Here is a 24,418-nt window from a genome sequence, read left to right on the forward strand (position 1 = left end):
TGTGATAATGTTTAGAATGTAAAATCTAGTGTTTTTAAAGAAGGGGAATCTCATTTGCTTCTGCCGTGTCCTGTTTTACAGTAAAACCTGTGGATGTCACACGTTCGTGTTTGAATTCCTAAAAAACAAATTGTATAACCAAGGAAGGAAGGTCATGACTGCTGCATTCAAGTCAGCACAAACGTTTCCCACTCAGCAGAATGAGTTGGGTTCAGTCCAGAGCAGCAATGTCAGTCCTAACAGTGCGGAGCACGTGATCTGCCACTGCACAAGGGTAAAAATACAGACGCAAAGCTTCCTTAGGCCTTACGGATAATAAAGTCATTAAACACGACAGGCAATGAGTCAGAATAGTGATAATAATTTATTTATTCAGAGTCTTTGGCAGTGGAGAACAAACACCGAGGCTGAATTAATGGGAACATTTTCACGTGACGTTCAGTTTTTATCTGCGGTGGAGTGAAAGTGTGAAGGCTTCTGACATGTGTTGAAACAGACAAACAGATGGGCGTTTACGGCGTTAAATGAAATGAAGTATCCCGCCAGATTTATGACACTCTGACACAATTAGCATGTATGTTAGCAATGCTCCAGTCTGGTATACATGTGTGGCTTTGAACTGTGTTACAAAAAGCATAGAAAAAGCAACAAAATTACAAAAAAGAAACTCATTTAGTGAAGAGGGAGCAAACTACTTCACGCGGCAGTTTGCACGCTCTCCCATATTCACATCCCATTGGCATCTGCTACCAACTGTCAAGTGCAACTCTGTAGTTCATATAATGAAGGGCAAAGAGGTACAAATACTTTCCATTTCAGTACGATACTCCGCTTTATCCTTTTTGTTCTTGTACAACTCGGGTTTTTTGTAGATCTGAGAGTCTCTCTAGATTAGAAAGAAGCTCAAACACTCTTTACACCCAAAACATTGGGCAGGTAAGGCAATTCAGCATTTGCAGAGGACTTGATAAAACCAAGTACTGGAACCAATCAGAATGCACAAAATGATGCATTCGTCACACAGCTCACAATATGGAGAAGAACACACACACGTAGCTGTCTGACAAGAGAAACCAAAGGCATCACAGCTTCTGTCAATTATTAATATCATTCAGAATACTGTTAGAGGTCCATTCATTCATTCTTTCACTGCTCCATCTTCTGTCTCTGCATTCAGCACTCTTGTATTAGGAGAAAGGTAAAGCTTGAGCTACATGTACGTCACAAGACATAAAGGAGTTCATTCAATATCAGAATACTGTTGGAGGTCAGGAGGTTGGTGCTCCCAATACATGTGCAAAAAATATCTGTTGTAGTAAAGAGTTCAGGCCACTTGGGGTCACTGTTTCACTCTGTCACAGGCATTAGCAGTTTAATCCACATCCAAGGTTCACGTTAAGGCTGGGCGAGGAATGGCACAGTTCGGGATGAGAGGGAAAGTCTGAAAGCCCGGAGGGTTCCACCCTGGATCCCAGAGAGCTCCTCATCCAATTATATGTCCACCCTCCGTCGTGTCTCGCCCTGGGTTAGTGGTGACACGGCAGGGTCACAACGTGACTTTGCTAAGTCTAAGCGAGAGGCTCGAGCGGTGCTGGGTCCGCGGGAGCGTGGAACTACATCGGCTACGCAGCTGCACGGGCCGGCCTGCCGAGCCCCGCACCCGCAGCAGGAAGTCAAAGTTTGCCGACGTGTTCATGGCGTAAAAAACGTTAGCGTTGTCTGGAATCACCAGTTCTGAAAGAAATTAAGAGCAGGATAAGAACCGGGTAAATTTTACAACCAGTGATACCATCTTCACACCAGTACAGAGGGCAGTGTGGTTCACAAAGCCTGAAAACAGCTGATTAGTGGAAAAAACAAATTAAAATTCTGACGTGCAAATCTTAAAGAATTGAGTTTTTATATGACTACTGCTAGCGAGCAATGTTAGCTTACGGTTAGCTTACAGTTCCCAAAGATTTTAAAGTCGATGTTTTACCTCTCTCCTCCGAGATGACCTGCACCAGCTCGTATCCTTCCTCCGGCTCCACCTCCAGGTTGTGCTTTGCCATTGCTCTAGCGATTACAGCTGGGGTCTTATCCTGATTGGTCAGCTGTTTGTGGGACAGATTAGATTAAGTTAGCTTTAACATAAACTGTGAAAATGTAAATCTTTAGCAGAAGCGTCAGTACTTATTCACCAGTATGCTCTTGTACAGATTTCCGTTGCCGTGTTCCAGACTGACTCTTATGATGCAGGCGTCCTGGGCCTGGGTGTTATAGGCGAGAGTCTGACTCGGGGAAGACAGGGGTGTGAGGGAGATGGAGCGTCGGTGCATACAGGAAGGCCCGGGGAAGGAGGGAGATGTAGGAATCACGGAGACGCTGGCTGTGGAGGAGTTTGTGTCCATAGAGTGGAGTGAAGTGCAGGAGGATGATTCTGATAGCTGGGGGTCACGATGAAAAACAACAATTATTTTCATTTTTCATTAAAATTATTATTAAGATTCATTATCATCTGACACAACTCCAACATTTACTTCATTTTGCATCTTGTGTCAAAAGAGTTAAATGTAGCTTATACGCTGGCCGGCCACTTGGCTCATTACACCTATTTAACCGTCCAATCAAAGAGACTTTGACTGTGGCGTGGTTGCAGGTGCCAGACACACTGCTCTCAATATTTCAGAAATATCTGATCTGCTGGGACTTTCCCACACAACCATCATTACAGCCAAGGTCTGCGGAAGAGCATCTCTGAATACACAATAGGTCCATGCTTGTTGTAGCAGATGGGCTACAGCAGCAGAAGACCACACTTGCGCCAATCCTGTCCGCTAAGAACAGGAGACTGAGGCTACAGTTCATACAGGGTCAGAATTAGGGCGCGAGGGAACGGGAGAGTCACGGATGCAGCAGCTGTGTGATGAACTGCGCGTTCATATCAACGCGGAACAAAATCTGAATAATGTTTCCAGCACCGTGTTGAATCTGTGCCATGAAGAACTGCACCAGTTCTGAAGGAAAATGCATACTTAATGAAGTGGCCAGTGAATGCTCAAAAATTAGAACATTTGTTAATTCTCATGTGCAACTTTATATGTGTAAAAATGTTAATCCAATAAAAAATTTAAATGGAATTGACTCGTTTTTAATAAAGTTGTGTACTTTTTTTTAGTGCACAGCACTTCCTCCCAGTGGCTTTGTCACCCACCTTGTTTTGCTGGGAGTCGGAGGTGTGAGTCGGGGTGGCGAGTCCCTCGCTGTCCGACGGACTGCCGGAGTCACTGGAGGACACGCTGACCGAGTCCATGCTCTCTCCGGAGCTGCCAGTAGGGGGCGAGCGTGGCGTCTCTCTGACCGGAGAACTGGCCGAATTACTGTCTGTTCCAAGAAAAAGCCTGAACAGAAAATGAAGCGAGCTGTTAGATGATAAAACATTAAAAAGTCCCTGCAGTTTCATTTCCTCATTCTACTCTGGACTTCACTTCAAATTTAAAAACAGCACTCGTCTTTATTAGCTTCGAAAAATGTCCCCTTTCTTAATGCACTTACAAGCTGAGCCTCTTCACCATGCTTTTCCGAGGTTTGGTTAAAGTCGGACTGCTGTCACCGAGACCTTCAATCTCACAAGACAAGGCATAGCTGCAAGAAAGAGTATTAACAGTGAACCTTCAAGCGGATGGTGGTTTCAAGAATAGCAGTGAGACAAAAAAAAGCGCTCAGAGAGCAAAACAACATGTAGAACAGATCAGTAGGAACTAAAGAAATGACAAAATCAGCAGGGAGAGACGATAAGAAAAGACAGAACAAAGCTGCTCTGGTGTATTTGTGGGGGAATGGATCCAGCAGACCATGACTCATGCACTAATTTGCTTATTATCACATGGATAACGGTGCAATGAAAATAAAAAAGGTATTCAGAGTAGAGTGTACCTTTCCTCCTCGCTGAGCTGAGGCTGGCCCTTAAACCAGCGCAGGAAAGCTGGGTCTGCAGTCAGACAGTAGCTGTTACAGGCCGACTGGAGCAGCTTGATCTGAGCGATCACCTCAAACTCCTGCAGAGGCACAAAGAAGGTTGCTCAGAGTAAACACCACGTGAGTAACTGTAATCATGTCAAAGGAGGCAGACTAAAGACTCACCCTGCGTCTCTTCTCAAAGTTGATCAGACCACCCTGCAGAAGACACAAAGAGCACGCCATCAGAGCCGAGACATCACGCGCCAGCGACCGCTTACGCAAACAGCGTTCGGCGGACAGCTCCACAAACGCACCGACAAAATTCCTCACGCACTTATGGAAACTTAGGCCCATTTCTGACAGATAGACTTTCAAATGTTCAAACACTCGCACACACGATCAGCAGGTGCTCTTACCTCCACTAGGTCAGGCAGGGCCGTATCCAGCATGGTCAGGTCGGTGAGGAAAGTCCCCAGGTACGGTATCGTTCCCTGCATCGCTCCCTGTGGAGGAACGGTTCGATTATTCCGTGGGATCTTGCAGTAAAGTCACATCTTTATTTACACTTTGTTCTCTGCAGATGGCGATGATAATAACAATGGGAGCGTGGCACGTGGCGTAAGCAGAGCTGTGTGGCTTCACGATCTGCACAGGCTAGCAGTTAGTGTAGAGTACACCGCTTTGTTTGGCGTTTGTTTCTAAAGCTCGTTGTCAGCCGGCATTTGTTTCTAAAGCTCGTTGTCAGCCGGCATTTGTCTTACCATTTCCTTCTGCAGCTGGAGCCTCTTGTGGGTGCGTTTCTGGTGCTCTTTGGCACAGCTCTCGAGACTGGCAAACTTTGACGTGCCTTCCTGTGGGGCAAACAAAAAAATGGCTCCAATTCTGGTTCCAACCATGCGGCGAACAAGCAATTTTGGGATTTCGAGTAACAGATGGTTACTAAGCATTCCTAAACTGGATCAGATATGAAATGAACACACTCACCCTCATCAGTAGCTCTCTGCTGGTCAGGTAGTTGTTATGGTCCGAGAAAATGTCGGAGAGCTCCTCGAATGTCTGCACGCTGTCTCTGCAACAAGCGCAGATTCGCGTCAGCTAACGTGATGTGACATGGCAGGAAAACACGCGTGCAAAACACACCAAAGGATCTGCGAGATCTCGTTACTATCAAAACCAGCTGAGATCATCTGCAGAGACGAGAGTTCGGAGGCTTACTTGTGCACGCAGGCCCACACTCTCTTCAGTCTGTACAGAGGGTTGGACTGAAGTGCCGACACAATGGCTCGCAGAGATGAGAAGTTCTTCCGTATTCTGCACTCCTGTTAAAAGACGATCACAAGTCAGATAACATTCTTACTGATTCCAAGCGTTCGTGAGCGAGTCTGTCTCTTCGGCCGACCTGCGCGATGTCTATCCAGCGCTGGATGACCCGTGCTCTGACGTGAGGCCTGAGCTGTCTGTGCTTCAGCACTGTGTTGACCACGCAGGCCGCGACAGCATTGAACTGCGTAATGGTGGCACGGATGGTGGGAGCGCTGTGCTTGTTGTCCTTCTTGTCCCTCTGAGACCAGACAGAGCCCAGACAATGATGGGGTACGACCTTTTTGAACAGCACCTAAAGCACCACCAAGAAAAGCCCCCCCCAAAGAGTACGATGTTAGTGAGGCGACGCAGAAGAAACGGGATGTAACCTTTCCCTCCTGTTTCCACATCATTTCCCTCCACTTACCGCATCCATGTAGGTCAGCTGCTCGGCCACCAGGTCGGCGTCAAACGACAGGAAGTCCTCCTGGACCTCAATCTCCGCTTCATCCTCTTCCCCCAGGCTATATGAATGGTTGCTGTGGAAACCAGCTGAAAATAAACAAAACAGGCACAGGAAATAAACGACACATCTAAGATAACGCATCGTTTCTCAGCGTCGGAGGAAGACATTTTAAAGGAGACCTGCTATGCTTTTTCCCATGAATACAGGAGGCAGTGATGTGAGCCGTTCTCAGCGTAAACACTGAATCCTCGTTAAATATGGTCAAAGTTTACAATACTGACGTCAGCATCATCTGCATGATATCACAGAGAGGCAATACTCATAATATGAACTCCACCCCACCCAAGTGCTCTTCAAATCCTCTGTTTGTGAGGGGTAGCCAATCAGAGGGAAGTTAGCTTAAAGGCAGCTTGTGCTGCTTGAAGGCCCAGCACAAGGTAAAGAAGGAATTTTAAAATTGTGAGTCATGCAAAGCTTAAAAAGATAAATAAATAAAAAGAAAATAGCAGTACCATCAGTGTCATCCATGCCGGCCTGAGCCTGCAGCTGTTCCAGCAGACCCTCTGCCTTTCTGAGAGCCTCTGAGCCTGGCAGAACCTTGCGCAGGTAGTCCATCACCCTGTGGAGACAGGGGTAATCTGGAGGCTCCTGGAAGTCTTCGGGACACTGATCGAGCCAGGCACGCAGGATCGAAGCCAAGGTGCTGTGGAGAGAGCCGGGAAACCTTTTAGAGAGGTGGAAATCCAGGTGAGCGGGAACACTGATGCGCACGTCACACTGCAGCTCACTTTCTGATGGCGCCGGTGGTTTCAGAGCTGTGGCATCTGTCAGCGCCTTGCTCGTTTTCTTCCATGCTTCCATATCTGTCACAGAAAATAAGAAGACGACGCGTTTTAAAAATCGCCACAACAAACAGGCAGAGTATTATTTTTCAGTTCGGATCGTGTCATTTCAGCCTACTTGTCGAGCAGCTGCTGCAGTACGGTTTGCGTGCACGCGAAGGCTCTGTAGGTGGAGAGGAAGATGGACGTGTAGGTGAGGTCGTTGTCTCCGAACGCCGTGAGCAAAGTCTCCACCAGTCGCTCCAGCGTTCCAGCACGGATACTTCGGATTTTGCAGGTCTCCAGCTGGCTCACCGTGTGGCCAGGAGGCAGGCGATCCCCTTCCGCCTAAACAAGAAACATGCGAATTATGACAAATTTAAGCAAAAACCACCAGAAATCTATTCTACAGCCGTGGGTAAGTCTACCGCAGGGACACAGTGATTCATAACAAATCCACAAATGTTTCTTTAACTTGTCACCCATCTGCCTTATACATTTTTAAACTGTTGCATTTCTGCAGTTGGCTGGTGCTTGTAATGCATTTAATACATTTAAGTAAAGGGTCGAGAGGAACTCTGAAAGAAATGGAAACAAACAACGAGGGCTCGAAACATCAGGGGGATGAAGGAAACAGTACGGTGACCTATATTTAATTTGGATTTCTCCAGATGTGTCCGACTATTGTGTCTACAGGGAAAACAGAACGGGTGGTTGCAAAACAGCAGAGGAGAGAGAGAAGAGAGAGTAAGGGGTGGCACAAGACCCAGAGAGAGAGAGAGACCTTGGTGAAGTTAGCACGCTACAACAGGAAACGCTCCAATCTGCTTTTAATCACAGCGAAGCCCCTCCTCCACCATCCCTCCAGACAGAGAGGAGGATGGCGGCACAGTTGACTTCTCCCCTCCGATAACAGCACGGAGCACACAAAAAGTCTGATTATTTATCTGTCCGAGGCGATCCACGGCACCGCCACAATGAGCACAACTGCACATACACACACACACACACACACGCCTCAAACTGTGCAGACTGGAGCTGCTTTTGTTCTCGTACAGCTGACTGTTTATAGTAAATATACTCATCTCATTGGGAGCTCGCTCTTTGTTCTGCACAAAACACCCATGTTGTTTTAATCAGCTCTAATTGGGCTTACACCACTGTCAATACATCCAGGCAGTGTTGGAGGCTCGCAGCAGATATCAGATTCTTCTTTATGCGCCAGCTCTCATCCCTTATGTCAGCCACACAGTTCCAAAGAAGCTAACAAACACAATATCCTGAAGATCCTTTAGCATTTTCTGGGAAAACTCACCAGAGAAACTATGAAACTAAGAGAAACAATGCTCCTAATTGCCCCGTCTGTGCAGTATAATGATGCACTGCATAACATCTTATTACGGATACATAAACAGCTCTGTGGGGGAAACGGCAATGCCTTATATTCACTGAAAAAATGCACAACTGTGGGAAACTATGTCACACCAGCATTCTGCAAAACAGGGGAACGTGCTGGCTTTGTTGGCAGCTCGGAAAGTCAGGAAATCACATGCTTTGGCTAAACGGTCCAGCTCTGGTGAAGCTGTTCGTTTTCAGCAGGCAGCTCAAAGGTGTTGTCTCCACTGGGAGATTTATAGCTCAAACGTTAAAACAATAGGAGCCTCGGTAGAGCACAATGCCCCGAGAGAAGACAATACAGATTAGGTTTGCCATTTTTAAGGTCAGCAGTCTGAACACAGATAACTGGACTGCTTTAAACAAAAAAAGCCATCTGGACACGATAAAATCTAATCCGGACATTGTTTGCTTTAAAAACATTCACTTTTTTCCCTCTACAGCAGCTGAGAGTGCAGAAAGGAGTCTGAACTTTTAACGTTTGAAGGTTTGGAGCTCAGCTCCTCGTCAGGGCCTACTCACCCCCAGCCATCTCGCTCCCTTGTTGGCCGCCTGCTGAATCTGGACCCTCTTCAGCGTCACGTTGTAGACTGCTCCGTCCTCTACTTCCTCCCCCCAGTCCTGCACTGAGCTCTGAAAGAAGATATCGGTGGAAATATTAGAAAGATCGAGACAGACGCGCTGCAGAGCTGACCAACACAAGTCTAACTTCAGTAGTTTAACAAGAAAGGAAAGTGATTTTTGTGTATGAGAAAAGCAGAGGGAACGGAAAAACGCACACACAAACAACTCCAGTGCTTAAAAAACTAAGAAGAAGAAGTGAAGTGCAGTAAAACATCAAGAATGACCAACTCCCCAACCCCCATCCCTGCAGCCTGCCAGGCCTCCCTCCCTCCTCCTCTCTGTCTCTACTCCCTCTTTTATTCCCAATCCATGTCTTTCATGATGTCTTGGTGTCTCTGGAGCTGAAGTCAGAGCTGGACAGCTTTACCCGAGCTCACCCAAGTTGTAGATAAGAGCCAGAATGGGCCAAGTCCAGAATAAACACCTCCACAGTAATATTTACATTGCTTCCCCCCCCCCCCCCCCTCTATGAACATATGAGTTTGTCGGTTTGTCTGCTTCTACAAGTCGGCGGCGCTTGATTACAAATCAGTGTCGCAACCACACCGAGACTAAAAGGATCCACCGAGTCGAAAGCGCTGCGTCTGCTGCTGGTTGTAAATCAATGACGGCAGCAGAGTGCATAAACAAACAGAGGGAGCAGAGAGGAATCAAAACCCCAAACTGCTGCTCAGATATCGCATCCAGACAGAGGCCGAGGCCGGCTCAGACACCAACACATGGAGACGGAGACGAAAACAGAAGGAGCGGACAGCCATCGAAGGATAAGGTGCCTATAAACAGCACACAGGCAAAATCTCAGCCAAGTCCTCACACAAAGGCAACGGACGCCAAGATTACTCGTCCCCATAAAGTCCACACAGACGGGCCGCCGGCAAAGAGATCAAGGGCCAAACTCACCATTAGCAAGTTCAATGGTCAGTCCTGGAGACCAGTGGCGCTCAGCCATTACTCGGCAGTGTTTGGATTCGAACAGAAACACGTGAGGGGCAGATATTCAAAGAAAGCCAAAAACAAAAAGATGTGATTTTAACCGACTCTGACAGATGAAACCAGCCAACGCGCCTGCGTTACTGCAAGTCAGAGGATCTGAAACATGTCTGCACGCCCGTCCCATGCTGCTGTTCTCCATCTTGTCCTATGGTCAGCAACATGTTTCTCTCCCTTTCTCTTTTTTGGCTGCTGCCCGCTGGCTGGCACAGAGACAGATAAATACATCAGTGTATGAGTCATGCAGTCCACACACTCCCAAAACAATAGCGGGAGGTCCCTGTGCTGGCTGGCCGGGCTGCTGAGTTCACAGTCTGCACACACAGACTGCTTTCTGAAAGGTGGACAGATTTTTTTTTTTAAAAAAAAGCTACACTCTCTTTGTGTATCAAGTTTGCTTTTTGTTGTTGTTTTCCCAATGCAAATGCAAATGAAAGCAGCCAGTAACATAAGTGAATAAGTTATCCAAGCATCCAAAAAACAGAGTTCTCAGAGAGCAGGAGGTGAGCTCTTTACACCGCACTACCTGGGATCCTTCAAAAATCTGCACAAACATTACTCTCTCTCTGCAAATAATTCTAATCTGCACATCAGCCCATCAGCTGGTTGGGAAGAATAACGGAGATAAGGAGAGTGGCGCTGATCTGTTCGCCTGGACCCAGCTGCACGGGCTGTGATGGCCCCGGGGCCTCGCCTTTTGCTCCCCCTCTGCTTTTTGCTGTGGAGCCCATAAAAAACCCACGAAGAAGTTTGGATCTACAGCATCAGGTGAGGACATTTCTCAGCATTATCCACTGAACCGAACTCCTCCACGTACAGGTTCGAGCTCACCGCGACATCTTTACGCAGCAGTAAAAACAACCCTCACCACCACCCCCGCCCTCTCCCCCTCACTCAGTTATCCGCTACTTTCCCAAGCCTACAAACACTCACCCCCTTTTCCACTCTAACCCCCCCACTCTGACCACAAACAACAGACACTGCGAGTCTGCGCTTGGATTTTTACCATCTTAGTTTTCCAGGCGAACTTCATAGTGAGCGCTTCTCTCATGATCTGAAGTCAGCATCAGAGATCGACGTTTCTCCCGCACGTACACAAGAAGATGCGCTCCTTTCAAAATAAACTGCGATCCGCAAACGTTCACTGCGCTCTTTTCCAAACTCCAAGCCCTCCTCTGTCAACAGGCGCTCGACTCTCCGCTGAATGAGCAGACTCCTCCTTCCTGCACTCGCAGCAGCCCCATTTAAACTCCTCCCCCGAGCTCTTTCTCCAACTTCCATCAGACTGACATCAGCGCACACGCAGGGCTGGGACTCGAGCGTGCAAAATATTCCACATGCATAAATGTCCTTCCTCCGAAATTCATAAAAACATTGACTCAAAAAACAATAATAACGTGTTTGTAGTATAACCTGGCAATGGCGTGTCCAGCGGGGTGGCCTGGGGGGGCACAGGCCACTCCCCCCAACCAGACTGGCCACCCCAGGTGCCACCCCAAAGGCAAAACAATAAAATTCAATCAAATATCAAATGTCCGATTATGTTTTCACGGTGACGCTCAGATATCCGAGTGTAAGTGAATGCAGCATCGCTTCTGCGCTATGTGCATCACGTTAGCAAAGGTAGGAGAGCCAAGCGCGAAAGACGGCACTGCAGGAAACAATTTTTCGGTGAAAGAAAATGAGGACAGAATAAATGTCCCGGTAAGTAATATTAAGTTTGTTGAGTTTAGTAAACTTCGGCGAAATTAGAATACCAAGGAAAAAATAACACTTAAAGAATTATTGCAGCCGTGGAATATTTCAGACAGTATGCTACAGAGGGCAGCTAACATAAGAGTTATGAGTTATAAGATGTAATCTAAGTCGTAACATTGCTGTATGGAGCTGCAGATTTGGTTGCAGGTTAACATAGCTGGACTGGCCATCGGGCTTATTTGACTTATTTTTTATTTTTTTTGTAACGGCATGAACAATGAGAGGTGGTGGATTGGCCAGATGCAGGTCGATGTGTAGAAATAACTCCGTTGTTTGGTGGTGGCTATGGCGGGGCTTCCACAGAGGCAGCAGGTGGATGAGGGAAGGGGAGGCAGGAGGAGAGCCCCGAGGCAGCCGCCAGTCCGAGTGTCAGGTGAACTGAACTTCAGGTAAGAAGTTATGACCTGCAGTCTATCTGGGTCAGATATAAACTAAGTTTAGGTGGAGTTTATTTTCGTTGTGCTGACTTTTTACTGTCAGTTGCAATAACTCATACTGCGTTCTAGCCAGCTTGGAGTTTTTATACAGCTGTTCGGTTGCTATGATGTTACTGATAGTGAACTTTATTTTATTCATAAGGTTAGTTAGTAGAGTTGCCAACGGCTCCTTAAAAAAATGGAATGGTCCCTCAATCAGAGAAAATATTACACGTTTCGTATTGAGCTGAGAAGAGACGCAGTTTGTCCCGAACTTCAGCTAGAATGGAAAAAGACACAAAGCTGGATTTATTCTGTCTTTACGCTGCACAGCTGCCTCTTCTCTCATCCTGCCTCTCCTGTTGCTACTTCAATCATGAAACTGATCGATGATCAGCTGATCGGCTTTTCTCTCTTGTTTGTTTATCGCCCACTTTGCGCCAGAAAGACGAAACCAGCAGATGTTGCGCTAAACAACAGCAGCACGTTTAAGCTTGATCGGCTGTTGTTAGAATTTATTTAATATTAATTTCTAGTATCAGCTGATGTTTGCTGGAGCCACAGCTGTAAAGCTGCTGGTCATGATGTCGGTTTGGATATCTGGTGAGAGGGAAACGTGAAGACCACCCACCAGGATCCTTTTTTATGTAGCTGACAGCTGGTAACTGTGCAGGGGCGGGTCTAGCAAAGTTTTGCCAGGGGGCCAGGTAGGGCATTAACAGGGAAAGGGGGCACAAAGAAATACTTTTCTTTCTTATTCTCATTTAAAATATCTAGCTTTTATTAAATAATTATCTAAATCTTACAACCAAAGTTTTTATCTGACGTAAAATGTATAGAAATCATACATATACCAAAAAGACTGTACATCACTGTCACAACAGGGTTTGTTTTCATTCAAAGGCTTTATGGCTTTAATACCTGGTGGGTCGGTCTGTAGTCAAAATGCCCGATTTTCTGTCCCAGTCCAGCCCTGCAGGTTAATACTGGCAGTGTCACCATGCCAGCTGACTGTATTTCATCATCAGCCAGTGTTGTTCTTTATCAATATTACCAAAGTTTACCATAAGGCAGCATAGAAAGTATTTACTTGCTTTCAGGTTTTATTCAAATATTAGTCTTTTCAGTTGTTTCTCCACTTTTTTCCTGTTTCAAAATCAAACACCAGTTTGTGAGAAGATTATCTTCTTTTTTTAACAGGCAGAGAAAGTTTTACATTGGAACTGGCTAATTTGTCAATTGTTTGCTACAAATGTTCGTATTTTAATATTCAAAAATGTTTTTGCCCAAAACATATGTGCAGTATATGTCAGTAAAAATACTATGCAAATATTGCTGTCCTTGAATGCTGAGTAAACACTGACAAAGCACTGATTGTATCTCTTGTACTTTATCAACGCAGTATCTAAAAACTTTGCACCGTAGTGGTTAAAATCTCATTCTAATAAGAGTTAAAAGTGCATTTGGTTATTAGGTTTATAGGATTATTGAATTATGGTTAAGGGTTGGTAGAATTTTTTTTTAAACATTATCTGCCAATTAAATCTGCCACCCTTCTCCAAATCTGTGCCCCTACCTGGCCCCCCCAACAAAAATTTTCTAGACACGCCACTGTAACCTGGTTATAACCTGTGTTTCATTCATTAATCACCAATAACTCTCATTTGTTTTATAGTCATTTTCATTCATCGCTGTTTGTTTTTTAAAGAAATTATATTTTAGGCTCTACCTTCGTATAGTAAACTTTTTTTTAAAATAAATTTTTAAATTTAATGTATAATTTATGGTGGTGGTGGTGGTGGTGGGGGGGGGGGGGGGGGGTTAAATTAAACTGCCTAATCACTTAAATTTTTCTTTCAATCCTGTTTGTCCTCATTAAGTGAAAATTCATCCAGAATATTCACCAACTCGCGGCTGCTGAGAGAGAACGTGAAGCTTCTCAGGCAGGCAATCCAACTTTATTTATAAAGCACTTTAGAAAAGGACCAAGGTGCTCTACAGTAAATAAGTTAAGAACAATAGATAAAACGAAGCAGCAAAAACAAACAAAAAAAACACATAATACATAAAAATTAAAACAGCCCTATATTAGAAAAAACAACAACAACATACAATCAGCTTAAAAAAACAACATCGCACAGGGTGTCAAAGAATAGGCCTGTCTCATCTCTAAAGGCAGATCGCTCCACAGTTTGGGAGCTGCTAAAGCAAAAGCACAATCTCCTCTAAGTTTACGCTCAGTCCTGGACCAGCTGATCAGCTGACCTGAGAGAGCGGGTGGATGTATAAGGCTGTAGCAGCTCACAGAGATAAGATAGGGCTAGGCCATGGAGGGCTTTAAAAGCAAATAAAAGAATTTTAAAATGAATCCTAAAATGAAGGGGCAGCCAGTGAAGTGAAGCTAAAATAGGGAAATGTGCTCAAACTTTCAAGTGACAGTTAAAAGATGAGCTGCAGCAGTTTGCATCCTCTGTAGATAAGTAAAGTATGAAGCACTGACCCTAATATAAAGCGCATTACAGTAATCCAGCCGACTGCTAACAAAGACCATAAATAATTCACTTAAAGTTTATTTTTTAAACACCTGTTATGGTGGATTTGGGTTTTTTGCGGTTTGTTGCAGTCAGGGTGGATATCCTGTACTCTAACACATTCAGGGTTTTCTTTGGTTGATGATGAAACACACCAGCTTTATGGATACAGTTCACCGGTCCGATTACGAACATAAGCACCACCCATGTGGAGAAAAAGTGAAAACACTTTCCTTTATGCTTTGAATTACCCATGCAAATGGCAATTTTCCCATTTTCATCCTAATTGGAGTCATAATTCTTAGTCAAATGGGACACTTTAATAAGCAAATCATTGCAGGAGAATGGAGAAAGCTATAAAACTACAATTTCCTTTCCATATGGGCAGTTAAAATGAAGATTATTGCTATAATGCATTAACATACAGATGTTGTTTAAGAGGATGAAGTGATGGACTGTAGGCCCTTCTTGTATGAAGCAGCTGCAGCCTCGCAGTCCCTGCGTGGGACAATACAAGGAAGGCTTCAGATGGCGTCACCGCTACTGTGCATTGTCAGTAACCGGAGAGGAGAACAGGCCGAGTGTGTGAGAATGGATAACTCTGTTCCACTGTGTCTACACACGTACTCAAACAGCCCACTTTTGTGAATAAACAGGAGGATGTGAATCGAGTGGCTGCGTTGTGAGGGCTCTTTTGGTGTATTGTAAACAAATATGAAAAAATGAGCCACCTGTGACTCATTTACATGCGCTAAAATGCTAAATTGGTGATCCAATAGTCACAAGGCCTTATCCAGAGGGGACACTGGAAGCCTTATGATGCTAACTGTCTTCTGAAGCAGTGGGAGGTAGATCTGTGGTGGTCCCCTTTTCAAAATTGTGTGTTTTTTGTGTGTAGATGCGTAATCACCCAACCCACCTCCCTGGCTCCCAAACGTCACCCTCTTCGTCACTGGCTCCCACTGTCGTCCACGGTGCACCCCACTCACAGACACACACACAGCACTGCACTGTAGCTCCACCCAGCTTTGCCAGGAGTACAACTGAGTTGGTGGTTCTCCATGTGCGGTAACCGCACAGGATTGGCTTTTCTTCTAGCTGAATCTTCATCGTGCTGCACATCTGGCTGCTGTCCAGTTCCCAGGCCCAGTCTTAGGAACTCTGGGAAGCCCAGAGTGCCAGTGGGAAGGTTGTGACCCCACACGACCTCTAGCTCAGCCCCTTGGGGATTGGAGTGTTGGTCTCACAGTGGGAGTGATGTCATCCCTCAGTGTAAACAAGACGTCTGATGAGCGTGACAGCTGCCGCTCTGTCTGATGGACGAGCTCATCTTTCAGTTTGCTTCCATTGGGCCCATTAAAGTCTGCTCTGAGCTCTAAAGTAGATTTAGACTGCAGATTTCAGTAAATTCAGAGCTGCTTCTGGTTTCAGTCAATCCCAGCTCTGAAGGACAAATCCAAGAGGAAACAGCCTGACATTTGGGAAAATCCACCTTCTGTAAGAAGGTACACCAGATTCGAGCCAGCAGGTCAGCTGACTTTAAAGAATGAAATGAAGCTTATCACACTTTCAATTAATTCATGAACCACAGACTGTAAATAAAAGATGAACTTCCAGGACTGAAAGTAGAGCTGCAATCTTTAGAAAGGCCAGCAGGGGGCGACTCATCTGTCTGCAAAAAAGAAGTCCAACTGTAGAAGCAAAACAATCAAACACTGAGCTGACCCGTGATCTCAGTAAACTCTGTCCTGATTGGTTTATGGTCTTGGTCAGCTGCTGGGTTGAAATATTATTAATTTGTGTCCATTTTGTAAATTATGGTCCAGAAAAGAGTCAATCATGTGAAGTATGTCTCAGAGTAGATCAAAACAGACCGTTTGTTTTATATGTTATAATATTAGGAAAATATAGTTGGATGAAACAAAGGTTCTTTTAATCGTGCACAGCGGTGCATCTTATTTGCTTCATTCATTATTAAATATAGTAAATCAGAATTAAATTCTGTGGAGGAGAGGTGCAATACTGTAACACAATGCTACAGGGTAAATACGTCTTTATACACTGTATAAAAAAAATGTTTTTCCATCCTTGCATGTATACGCGTGCACAGCTCCGTAAATCTAACTCAGCTTCATGCATCTCTCTAGAAAGCCAAAGTTTATCATGTTTCTCTGTCTGAACACTGCACACTAAACTCCGACACAGTCGTCCAGGCAAATCCTCATTCCAAGTTTTCCGCTCTGTTGAAAAACTAATGACGTAATTACACTTAGGAAAGCCCTTGACAAGGGAAGGCCATTTTTTGAATGATGGATTACAGCCATTATTGGGCTTCCCGAGTACTCTCTTCCCTTTGTTCCTTGGTCAGAATAGCTACAGCAGAGACAGAGAGGGGACAAAAACAGGAGGAGCACCGCTTGCACTGTTATTACACCACAGCAGGGAAAAAACGCACATTCCAGGAAATCTCCCGCTTCCTGCCTCCAGCCTCTCGACTCCACCGAGGCTGGTGTCCTCATACCTGACTGGCTGTGGAGCCACTCTGTCCTGGAGAATGGTCATAAAGGAAAGGAAAGGAGAGGAAAGGAAAGGATAGGAAAGGAGACGGGAGGTGATTTAGTACTTAACATGAACAGATTACGTGAGAGACTCACGTCAGCTAGGAATGTCAGCACAGAAAAAACAGAAACCGCTAACACACAGGGGACAAAATTAGGAGGGTCTTGGGTGGCATGTGCAACGTCTCTGTGTTTACACGTTAGATAAGAAGGTCACGTATCAGAGAAAGTGTAGTACACTTTGGAGATTAACTTGAAATGGCACTATCTGTGCTGTGAGAGGGAGAGACCGAGGCAGGCGGGGGAAGAGTTCACGGCACAGTCAGAAACCGAGAAGATCCACACTTGTGGAAAGACAGGCGCGATACAGCTGGACCAGCTCATGCTGGCATGCAGAGAGAAAGTCATTCCGTCATGTAGGCCGGAAAGAGACGTCCCTCTCTTTCTCCCGCGTAAACAGCAGACAGGAGATTCATCGCAGTGAGAAGAGTATCAGCTGTGATCCTGCCGTGGAAAGTCTCTGCGTCAAGTCCAAAAATTTGGGAGGATCTTTCCCGGTACTGCATCGGAACCAGATGTTGCTCAGAATGTCGTCCATTTCTCTTTTGCGCGCACAGTCACTTAATCACACTTGCCTTTCACTGTGTGTTTGTGTGTGGTTGGTGGGTTTGTGTTTGTGTTTGTGTTTCCAAAGCATGCTTCCCAGCAGAGGGCAGAGTTCATAAACTGCTGTGTTTATCCAGAGTCAGCAGAGGCTCAAGTCACCCCGGGGCAGAGGGAAAAAAACAAGAGGGCTGGATTTATGGGTCAGGATGATCTGCTATAACTTCATAAAAAGCTGAAATGACAGAATCAAAGCAGCTTAAATGGGTCGTTTAGGAGCAATGAAGCAGTGGCAATGCCCCCAGTCAGCACATGTGTTCATGTGACGGGGTTTTAATGATGTGGCACATCAGCAGGAGATGGTCAGGGAATCCAGCAAAAACAATAGATAATAGGCATAAAGACTGTCAGGTCATCTCTCATGAAAACACACAGCTGCACGCAGCTTTTCTTCTGTTTCTCCCTCACTCAGCTCAGCCTTTGTTCAGGCGGCCACATTAAACGCTCCTCTCCTCGCTCCTTCCCACTCTCCCCTCCTCTGATGTCACGTCTCTGCTCCCCTCAGATCTATTGTCCCGGCTGTTGTTGAGCTAGCTCTCTCTTTCTCTCTCTGCCTCTGGACGGGTGACATCATTAGTTTCCAGTAAAGTCCAGAGCTGCAGACAAGAGACCCCCCACACCTCCTCCTCCACCTCCTCCTCCACACTTCACATACAAACCAAACTAATACAGCTTTCAGCTAAAACTGTTTTTCAGTCCAGGCTTGTTATCATCAAAGCTACCAAATAATGTTTAACGAATGCAAAATTTGGGGGCACATGGTTTTTCTCAGCCTGCATACGGGCTCAGTTGGACGGTTACACAGAAGCTGGATAATCCGATTTCTGGTGACTCAGATACCACGATGCTTGCTAAGGTGATTTCAGGTTTCTCTGTGTTTAAAAGAGTAAGAGAAGTCATGGTAAACCCTCCCCTCTGTAGCCCCCAACTGTGACCACCCCCTCCCAGATCTAAGCCCTGCTAAGCCCTGAATGAATCGGTCTGGACTGGCTTGGTTGGGCTGTCTGACCCTCTGCTAATGAGAGCAGGACCATCTGTTGCTCAGCCAATAATACATGCGACTCTGAAAGCATCACGTGTGCAAAACAAAGCAACACAAACACACCAAAGTGCAGCAGCCAACAAACCAAAACGACAGCAGCGTGCTGTTTCCACTTGTTTTTTATGCACTTCCCCGTAGCAAAAAAAACACACTCCTTGCATTTCATTTCTGCTGCTCAGATTAATTCTGAGCATTATTATGCACATCCACGGGTTTTTTCATAGGAAATGAAACTGCAGGAGATGCACAAAAAGCAAACATTAGCTGCTCCGAGGCACAGAAACGGCGCATTCACGTCACCGGTGATACTATACCATTGACCGAAATGTAGCAATATGTTTACTCTGCCAGAGAGCGAACACTGTGAAAACCATGGTTCCTTAGCATATAGTTTTCATGTTATTTATTATCCACTGTAAGGTCAGCACAGTTATTGCAGTCAGTAATCTGCTGGTATAAAATCTGTGAGTGCTGGCCAATCATATTAGAGCTGGAAACCAACAAGCCCCAGCTTTACTAAAACTGGGCACACACACACACACAATGCCAGCTTGATCCCAGTCACGGGTCCTGCTAATGCTGCATGTCCTGCCTGAGCGGGAAAAGGAGTAGAGAATTTTGTGTGTGTTTAACACACACACACACACACACACGTCAGGTATTCATATCTTGTGGGGACATCTAATTGACGTAATTTTCTTAGCCCCTTGCCTTAAACCTAACAATGAAAAATTTATTCCTGACCCTAAATCTAACTATAACCCAATTGTAACCCTGTCACTAAAACCACATTTTGAGTCTCAAAAATGTTTTCAAACTCGTAGGGACCAGGATTTTGGTCCCCACAAGTATAGTAAGCTTCCAATTTTTGGTCCACACACACACACACACACACACACACACACACACACACACACCGCTCACACACACCGCTGCCAAAGCATTGAAAACAAACTAAATGAAAGCCGGTGCTGCCTCATATTAACCCACTTTTAGCACAGCAGTCAGCACCATGCACCCTTACAGCTACCATATGGTGTGATGAGTTTCTGCCCCAGTTGAGCAGGCTGCTCCTGGGGTGTTGTTGCCCTGGGATGGACATTTGGGTGACAGAAGCAATGCCTTTAGTATTGACTTTTCACACGAGTCCTATTATGTGACTTAATTAGGTCGAAGTTAACAATACGGACCTCTACAGAGCTGCAGGCGACTAGACAACTTGACTCGCAGCACGTGTAAACAACATTCGTCGTGGCTGACTGACTGAAAACGGCGGCCGAGGTCCGCATTTAGGAGAAAAGAGAAGTCAGTGTAGTGTCAGAAAGTTACTGAACTGTGCTGCTGAAGAGGATATGGTCCTGTTTTTGTGTAAATTCAGAAAGAAAGAGGTCAAAAGGCATAAAAACTAGTTTCATCCGGACGAACAAATCACCTAAATGTCGAAATCATTGTCAAGTCATCAAAACAAATGACAAGTAAGAGGCAGAACTGGAAGACTGGAAATACTGAGACGTCACGGAGCATCAGCACTAAACGTGCACTTCTCTCTCCAAAGAAGTCGAGAAAGAGGAAGCAGGAGCGCTAACTCAGCTTTCTGCCTTTCTTTCAATGGAAAACACAGCATCATCAAAACTGCCTGCTCTTGTTTTTCCTGTATAAAGTCACTTCTGTGTTTCCAGCTTATGGCCAGCTGAGGTTATTGAACTGCCCTGCAGGTTACTGTAAGCCATCCGCTGATATTCCCAGTGCCGGAGCTCTTATTGATGGGCCTGCTGCTTAATTAAACTGCCTAATCAGTGAGTAAGAGGAGGGTGCAAAGGACACTACAGACCACAAAATGAAGACAACATTTCTATCGAGTCCTTCATTCCTACTTGCCACTAACCCTCCAATGTTGAATTTTATGTAACAAAAAACATGCATTTTATTATCGAGTTCATTTTTTTATGTGCACATTCCAGTCGTAAGTTTAACTGTCAGTGAACCTTTGATACTGACTGCCTCCTCAGCACTCCTCCCTCATCTCTGACTTGAACTGTGGACCTGACAGCTGTCTGCAACAGGCTGAGTACTGCAGTCACTAACTTTATGACTGATATGGTTTCATAACCATGTGTAACTGGGTACAAAGCAAACTAAGAATAGAAGCACTCGGTGCAGGTTATCCTACATGACTAAAAGGAATTTCTTGGAGTTGCTGCAAGTAGCTGCACCACAAATACTTTTCTTTACCTTACATAATTTTATGGAAAGACTATTCCAAGCATGTGGACAATCGCAGCTCTGTAAAAACAGTCAAACAGATAAGCATCTGACAGCAGAGCCGATGTATGTAACCTGAGCATTCAGAGGAGGTCTGTGGGCTAACCTCCAGCATCCTTACCCCTTCAAACAATCGCAGGAAACAGCGCTGTGTGATGGGGCAACATGACAGCCAGGATGTCAGACAAGCACTGAGGAGGATGGTCTTCAGGCACCACTGTGTCACACTCGTCTCCTCTGAATGTGAATTATAACTACAAATACATCACTGCACTGTGTTAGATGCTCAGTTTACCAATAAAAGAGCAATCACAGTGAATCCAGCAGAACCGTGTGTTTCCCTCCTCGTGTTCTTTTTCCTTTGCAAAACCTAAACCTGCAGAACCAACGCTGCACACACTCAAATTGAATTTGAGTGTGTAGCAGCTAATGCAGCCTCCCATAGACATGTGGACTTGCTCAAGAGAAGAAGAAAGAGAACGCTGCGCTAATTTTAAAAGAACGACGTTACCCACCCCTGTACAATTCTGGGCCCACACACAATTAGCATCCTTCTCCGCTAAGCATGGCAGAGATTCCTGCGAACTGAGTCAGCTGACTTCCTGCCTGCTCTCTGCACACACGAATGGAATAAAAGAAATCATATGGCTCTTTTTACACTTTCCAAATCTTATCGGACTAAATAGAAGAAATCATGATAGCAAAAAGAGTAATTTCATACAGTTTGTTTACACTCGCAAAAATGTTTCCACGAATTTCTTCTCCAGTGACTGTGATGGGTTTTGAATTGCTCATTGGATCAGTTTCCAGCACTTGTTGAATGCTGTAGCAACAAATGTTTGGCCCCTCCACCACTCAGTGATCTTCCTAGCAGCTTAGATTGAACTCTTGTGTACTTTTTTTTCCCATAAACTCTTAAACAGGCAGGAAACAGACAGAAACCCTCTGAGGAGTCAGCATCTGATGTGCTTACATAGCATCCTCGGGTTCTCAGACTGAGCCTCACAGTCCCGACATTCACTTTTAAATTTGTAGGTGTCATCGCGGTGGCTTTGTCGATCTTTAATATACTGTTTCTGTTCTTACACCCAGATTTTTTTCAGTTGTCAGAGTTTTCGTTTTCAAACGTCTGCACATCTCTCTGCTTTTCAAAGTTTTCACTGCTCGTGCTTTATCCTCATGGAGTTATTAAGTTTCAGTTATTTTGCAATAAATGTATTTTAGGTTAAAAAATCTGGCTTCTGGGAGATTTTATTCTTTCTTCCTCTTATTGTTTTTATTAAAGGACGTTTCATCGGGTTGGTTTTCAGACCTCAGTTTCTCTCCTCTACAAGCCAATAAGTGCCTATGCGCTGTCTGAAAACACCAAACATACTTTCACTTCAGCATTAATACCACAAGTAAGTGTGTGCATAAAAAAAAATAGCCACAGCTTAGCTGGAATAAGCCGCTGCTAATTTTCTGGCAGTCACGCTGTTTTGGGAAATGAGAAACACCAAAGATGAATAAAAATAGAGCTGAATAGAAGAATAAATTTAACAAAAGCAAAATCCAACACATTATGGCTCCTGTATGTGTGTGTGACAAGACACACTCACAGAACGACCAGTAAGGGGTCGTTCGAATGAATGAGAATTACTGCGTTTCATAAGAGGTCAGCCGGACACCCGTCTGTGTCACCAAAGGTTACCGTCGTGTTTGCGTTATTTCACTATGAGCTGTCAGATTATTGCATAAAACTTACTCAAGTAGAGGCCAAATAGAGGAATCATATGACAGACGGCAAAACATTAACCAAGCGATTTCTTGGATTAATATATGGAGAAAATTAAAGGTGTGTTTCATGTGGTTTTTGTTGTGTAGACAGCTGGATGCAGGATGTGTACATGTTAGCTGTCCCTGTGTAACATCTGCAGATTTTCCTTCCCTATGCTTCTCCTCAACTTTCTCAAGATCACCATCCGACAAACAGAAGTGGCAAACATCACCTGTATCTTTGCTCCTCAGTGCGTATCTTTAATGTTTATAATTCCAAGCTTCTTTTCTCAGTGTCGTTTTTTTCTCTCTTCTCTGGCTCCCAAACTTTTCCATTTACATTTCCAAAAACTCAGCATTTGACAGCACGTACACACACACATACTTCAGCACCTCACACATTCCCAAACAACAGAAGGCCTTCATACGAAGGCCAGCAGCTGCCAGATTGTTTAAGGAGACTGGAAATGTCTGTGCTTCCCAGAAATACAAATAGATTTCGTGCAAACAAAAGAGTTGATAGATATGATTATTCTCTGACTGACCCAGTGTCGCGGGCTGCTCTCCGGGGAGCGAGGCTGGTACCTCTGCAGGGCAACCCCTCCCTCCCCCTCCAGTAGTAAGGTGCAGTCCAGGTCGGGGTAGTGGTGATGGTAGGAGCCTGTAGGCCAGGGTAGGAAGGTGGCCAGAGGGTAGTGAGAGATCATGCTGATTGCCTGCATCAGCGACAGGGGTGACGAGGATAGCAGATCATACTCTAGCTTGGACGGCAGGGTGGATGGAAACGTCTGCGTCTGCAGCCTTTACGAACTGTGACGAGGTAAAGGGTTTCCTTCAGGATGATCTTATGTCAGATTTGCCCTCCTCTCTTCTCAGTAAGGTTGCAAACTGGTCTTGGCTTCAGCTCAGAGGTGTGACTGATGAGAAATGCCCACTCAAGTTGTCCACCTCAGTCTTCTCCCTTCCTGTTTCTTCTGTTTTTTTCCTCCCCTCTCAGCGCTCAAGGAACTCCGTTTGCCAACAGCTCTCAGCCACATGAGTGATTAAAGTCTATTGTCTCTCTCTCTCTTTCTTTCCTTGCCCCTTACATTCATCAGAGCTAAAAGGGGAGGAGTTATGACCTAGTGGCCCTGCCCCCCTCCTACGAAAACTACACACTAAAAGCAGAAAAGGACAGTGAAGATAGAGACTTAAAGTGTGTCTAACATATTGGTCCTGAGGACTCTCCAAAGGTTCCTCAATAAATCCTCAGAGTTTTGAGAAATGACCGTGTTTTAATCTAAGCTTAAAATCTTCCTTTCTTAATGTTCTCGTCTTTGGGTTATAAAAGTCCTTAAAGTCTAATAAAATGTTACAGCTGAAGTGTGAACAACCTCATGAAGTTACTGATTTAACTCTCCGATAAGCAGCGCAGCTTGTTGGCATTCGTGACAGCGGGGTCAAAGGTCAAACCATAATAAATGTGTAACAATGATGGCCAGAGGGAGAGAGAGAGCGCTTGTGTGTGTGTGTGTGGGAAGGGAATAAGAAGCAGTCATGTGTAAAACACAGAGAGGAGGATTATCTGGGACCAGGCAGTGCTCTCTCTCACACACACACACACACACACACACACACACACACACACACACACACACACACACACACACACACACACACACACACACACTGTAGCCTGAGCAGTTAATACTGAACAAGGTGTGATGAAAGCTGCTTTCTACAGTAGCGAGGTGCACTATGAAGTCAGACATCGCATCCGTTTTCTCGAGTAAATAAACAACCATCAGAAAAACACAAGCATCCGGTCACACACACACAGACACACACACACAGGTCTGAAACAGAACTTTAAAGTAAAAGATTTTCATTTACTCGAGAGTTGTATTCTTTTATTTT

At 45.1% G+C, this 24,418-nt stretch overlaps 1 protein-coding gene across 2 annotated transcripts; it reads right to left on the reverse strand.

Annotated features, from left to right (window-relative positions):
* Positions 1–220: 220 nt before the first annotated feature.
* On the reverse strand, positions 221–23,529 carry rgl1 (ral guanine nucleotide dissociation stimulator-like 1). Of its 2 annotated transcripts, none has more exons than XM_085347493.1 (18): positions 23,068–23,529; positions 8,446–8,556; positions 6,668–6,876; positions 6,496–6,570; positions 6,220–6,410; positions 5,669–5,793; positions 5,339–5,554; positions 5,155–5,258; positions 4,924–5,008; positions 4,701–4,790; positions 4,356–4,442; positions 4,123–4,155; positions 3,916–4,037; positions 3,535–3,624; positions 3,194–3,380; positions 2,181–2,426; positions 1,979–2,093; positions 221–1,734 (listed from the first exon to the last, which is right to left on the reverse strand). In XM_085347493.1, the coding sequence occupies exons 1-18, from the start codon at positions 23,242–23,244 to the stop codon at positions 1,547–1,549; spliced, it is 2,451 nt and encodes an 816-aa protein (XP_085203619.1). In that variant the 5' UTR covers positions 23,245–23,529; the 3' UTR covers positions 221–1,546. The 2 variants fall into 2 exon arrangements, with proteins under 2 accessions (XP_085203619.1, XP_085203618.1); XM_085347492.1 differs by lacking the exon at positions 23,068–23,529 and adding an exon at positions 10,544–10,730.
* Between the last annotated feature and the right edge of the window lie 889 nt (positions 23,530–24,418).

The sequence above is a fragment of the Diplotaxodon limnothrissa genome, linkage group LG23, assembly GCF_057381915.1.
Source record: "Diplotaxodon limnothrissa isolate DT_005_m linkage group LG23, D_limnothrissa_male_GT1.1, whole genome shotgun sequence".
Lineage (NCBI taxonomy): Eukaryota > Metazoa > Chordata > Actinopteri > Cichliformes > Cichlidae > Diplotaxodon > Diplotaxodon limnothrissa.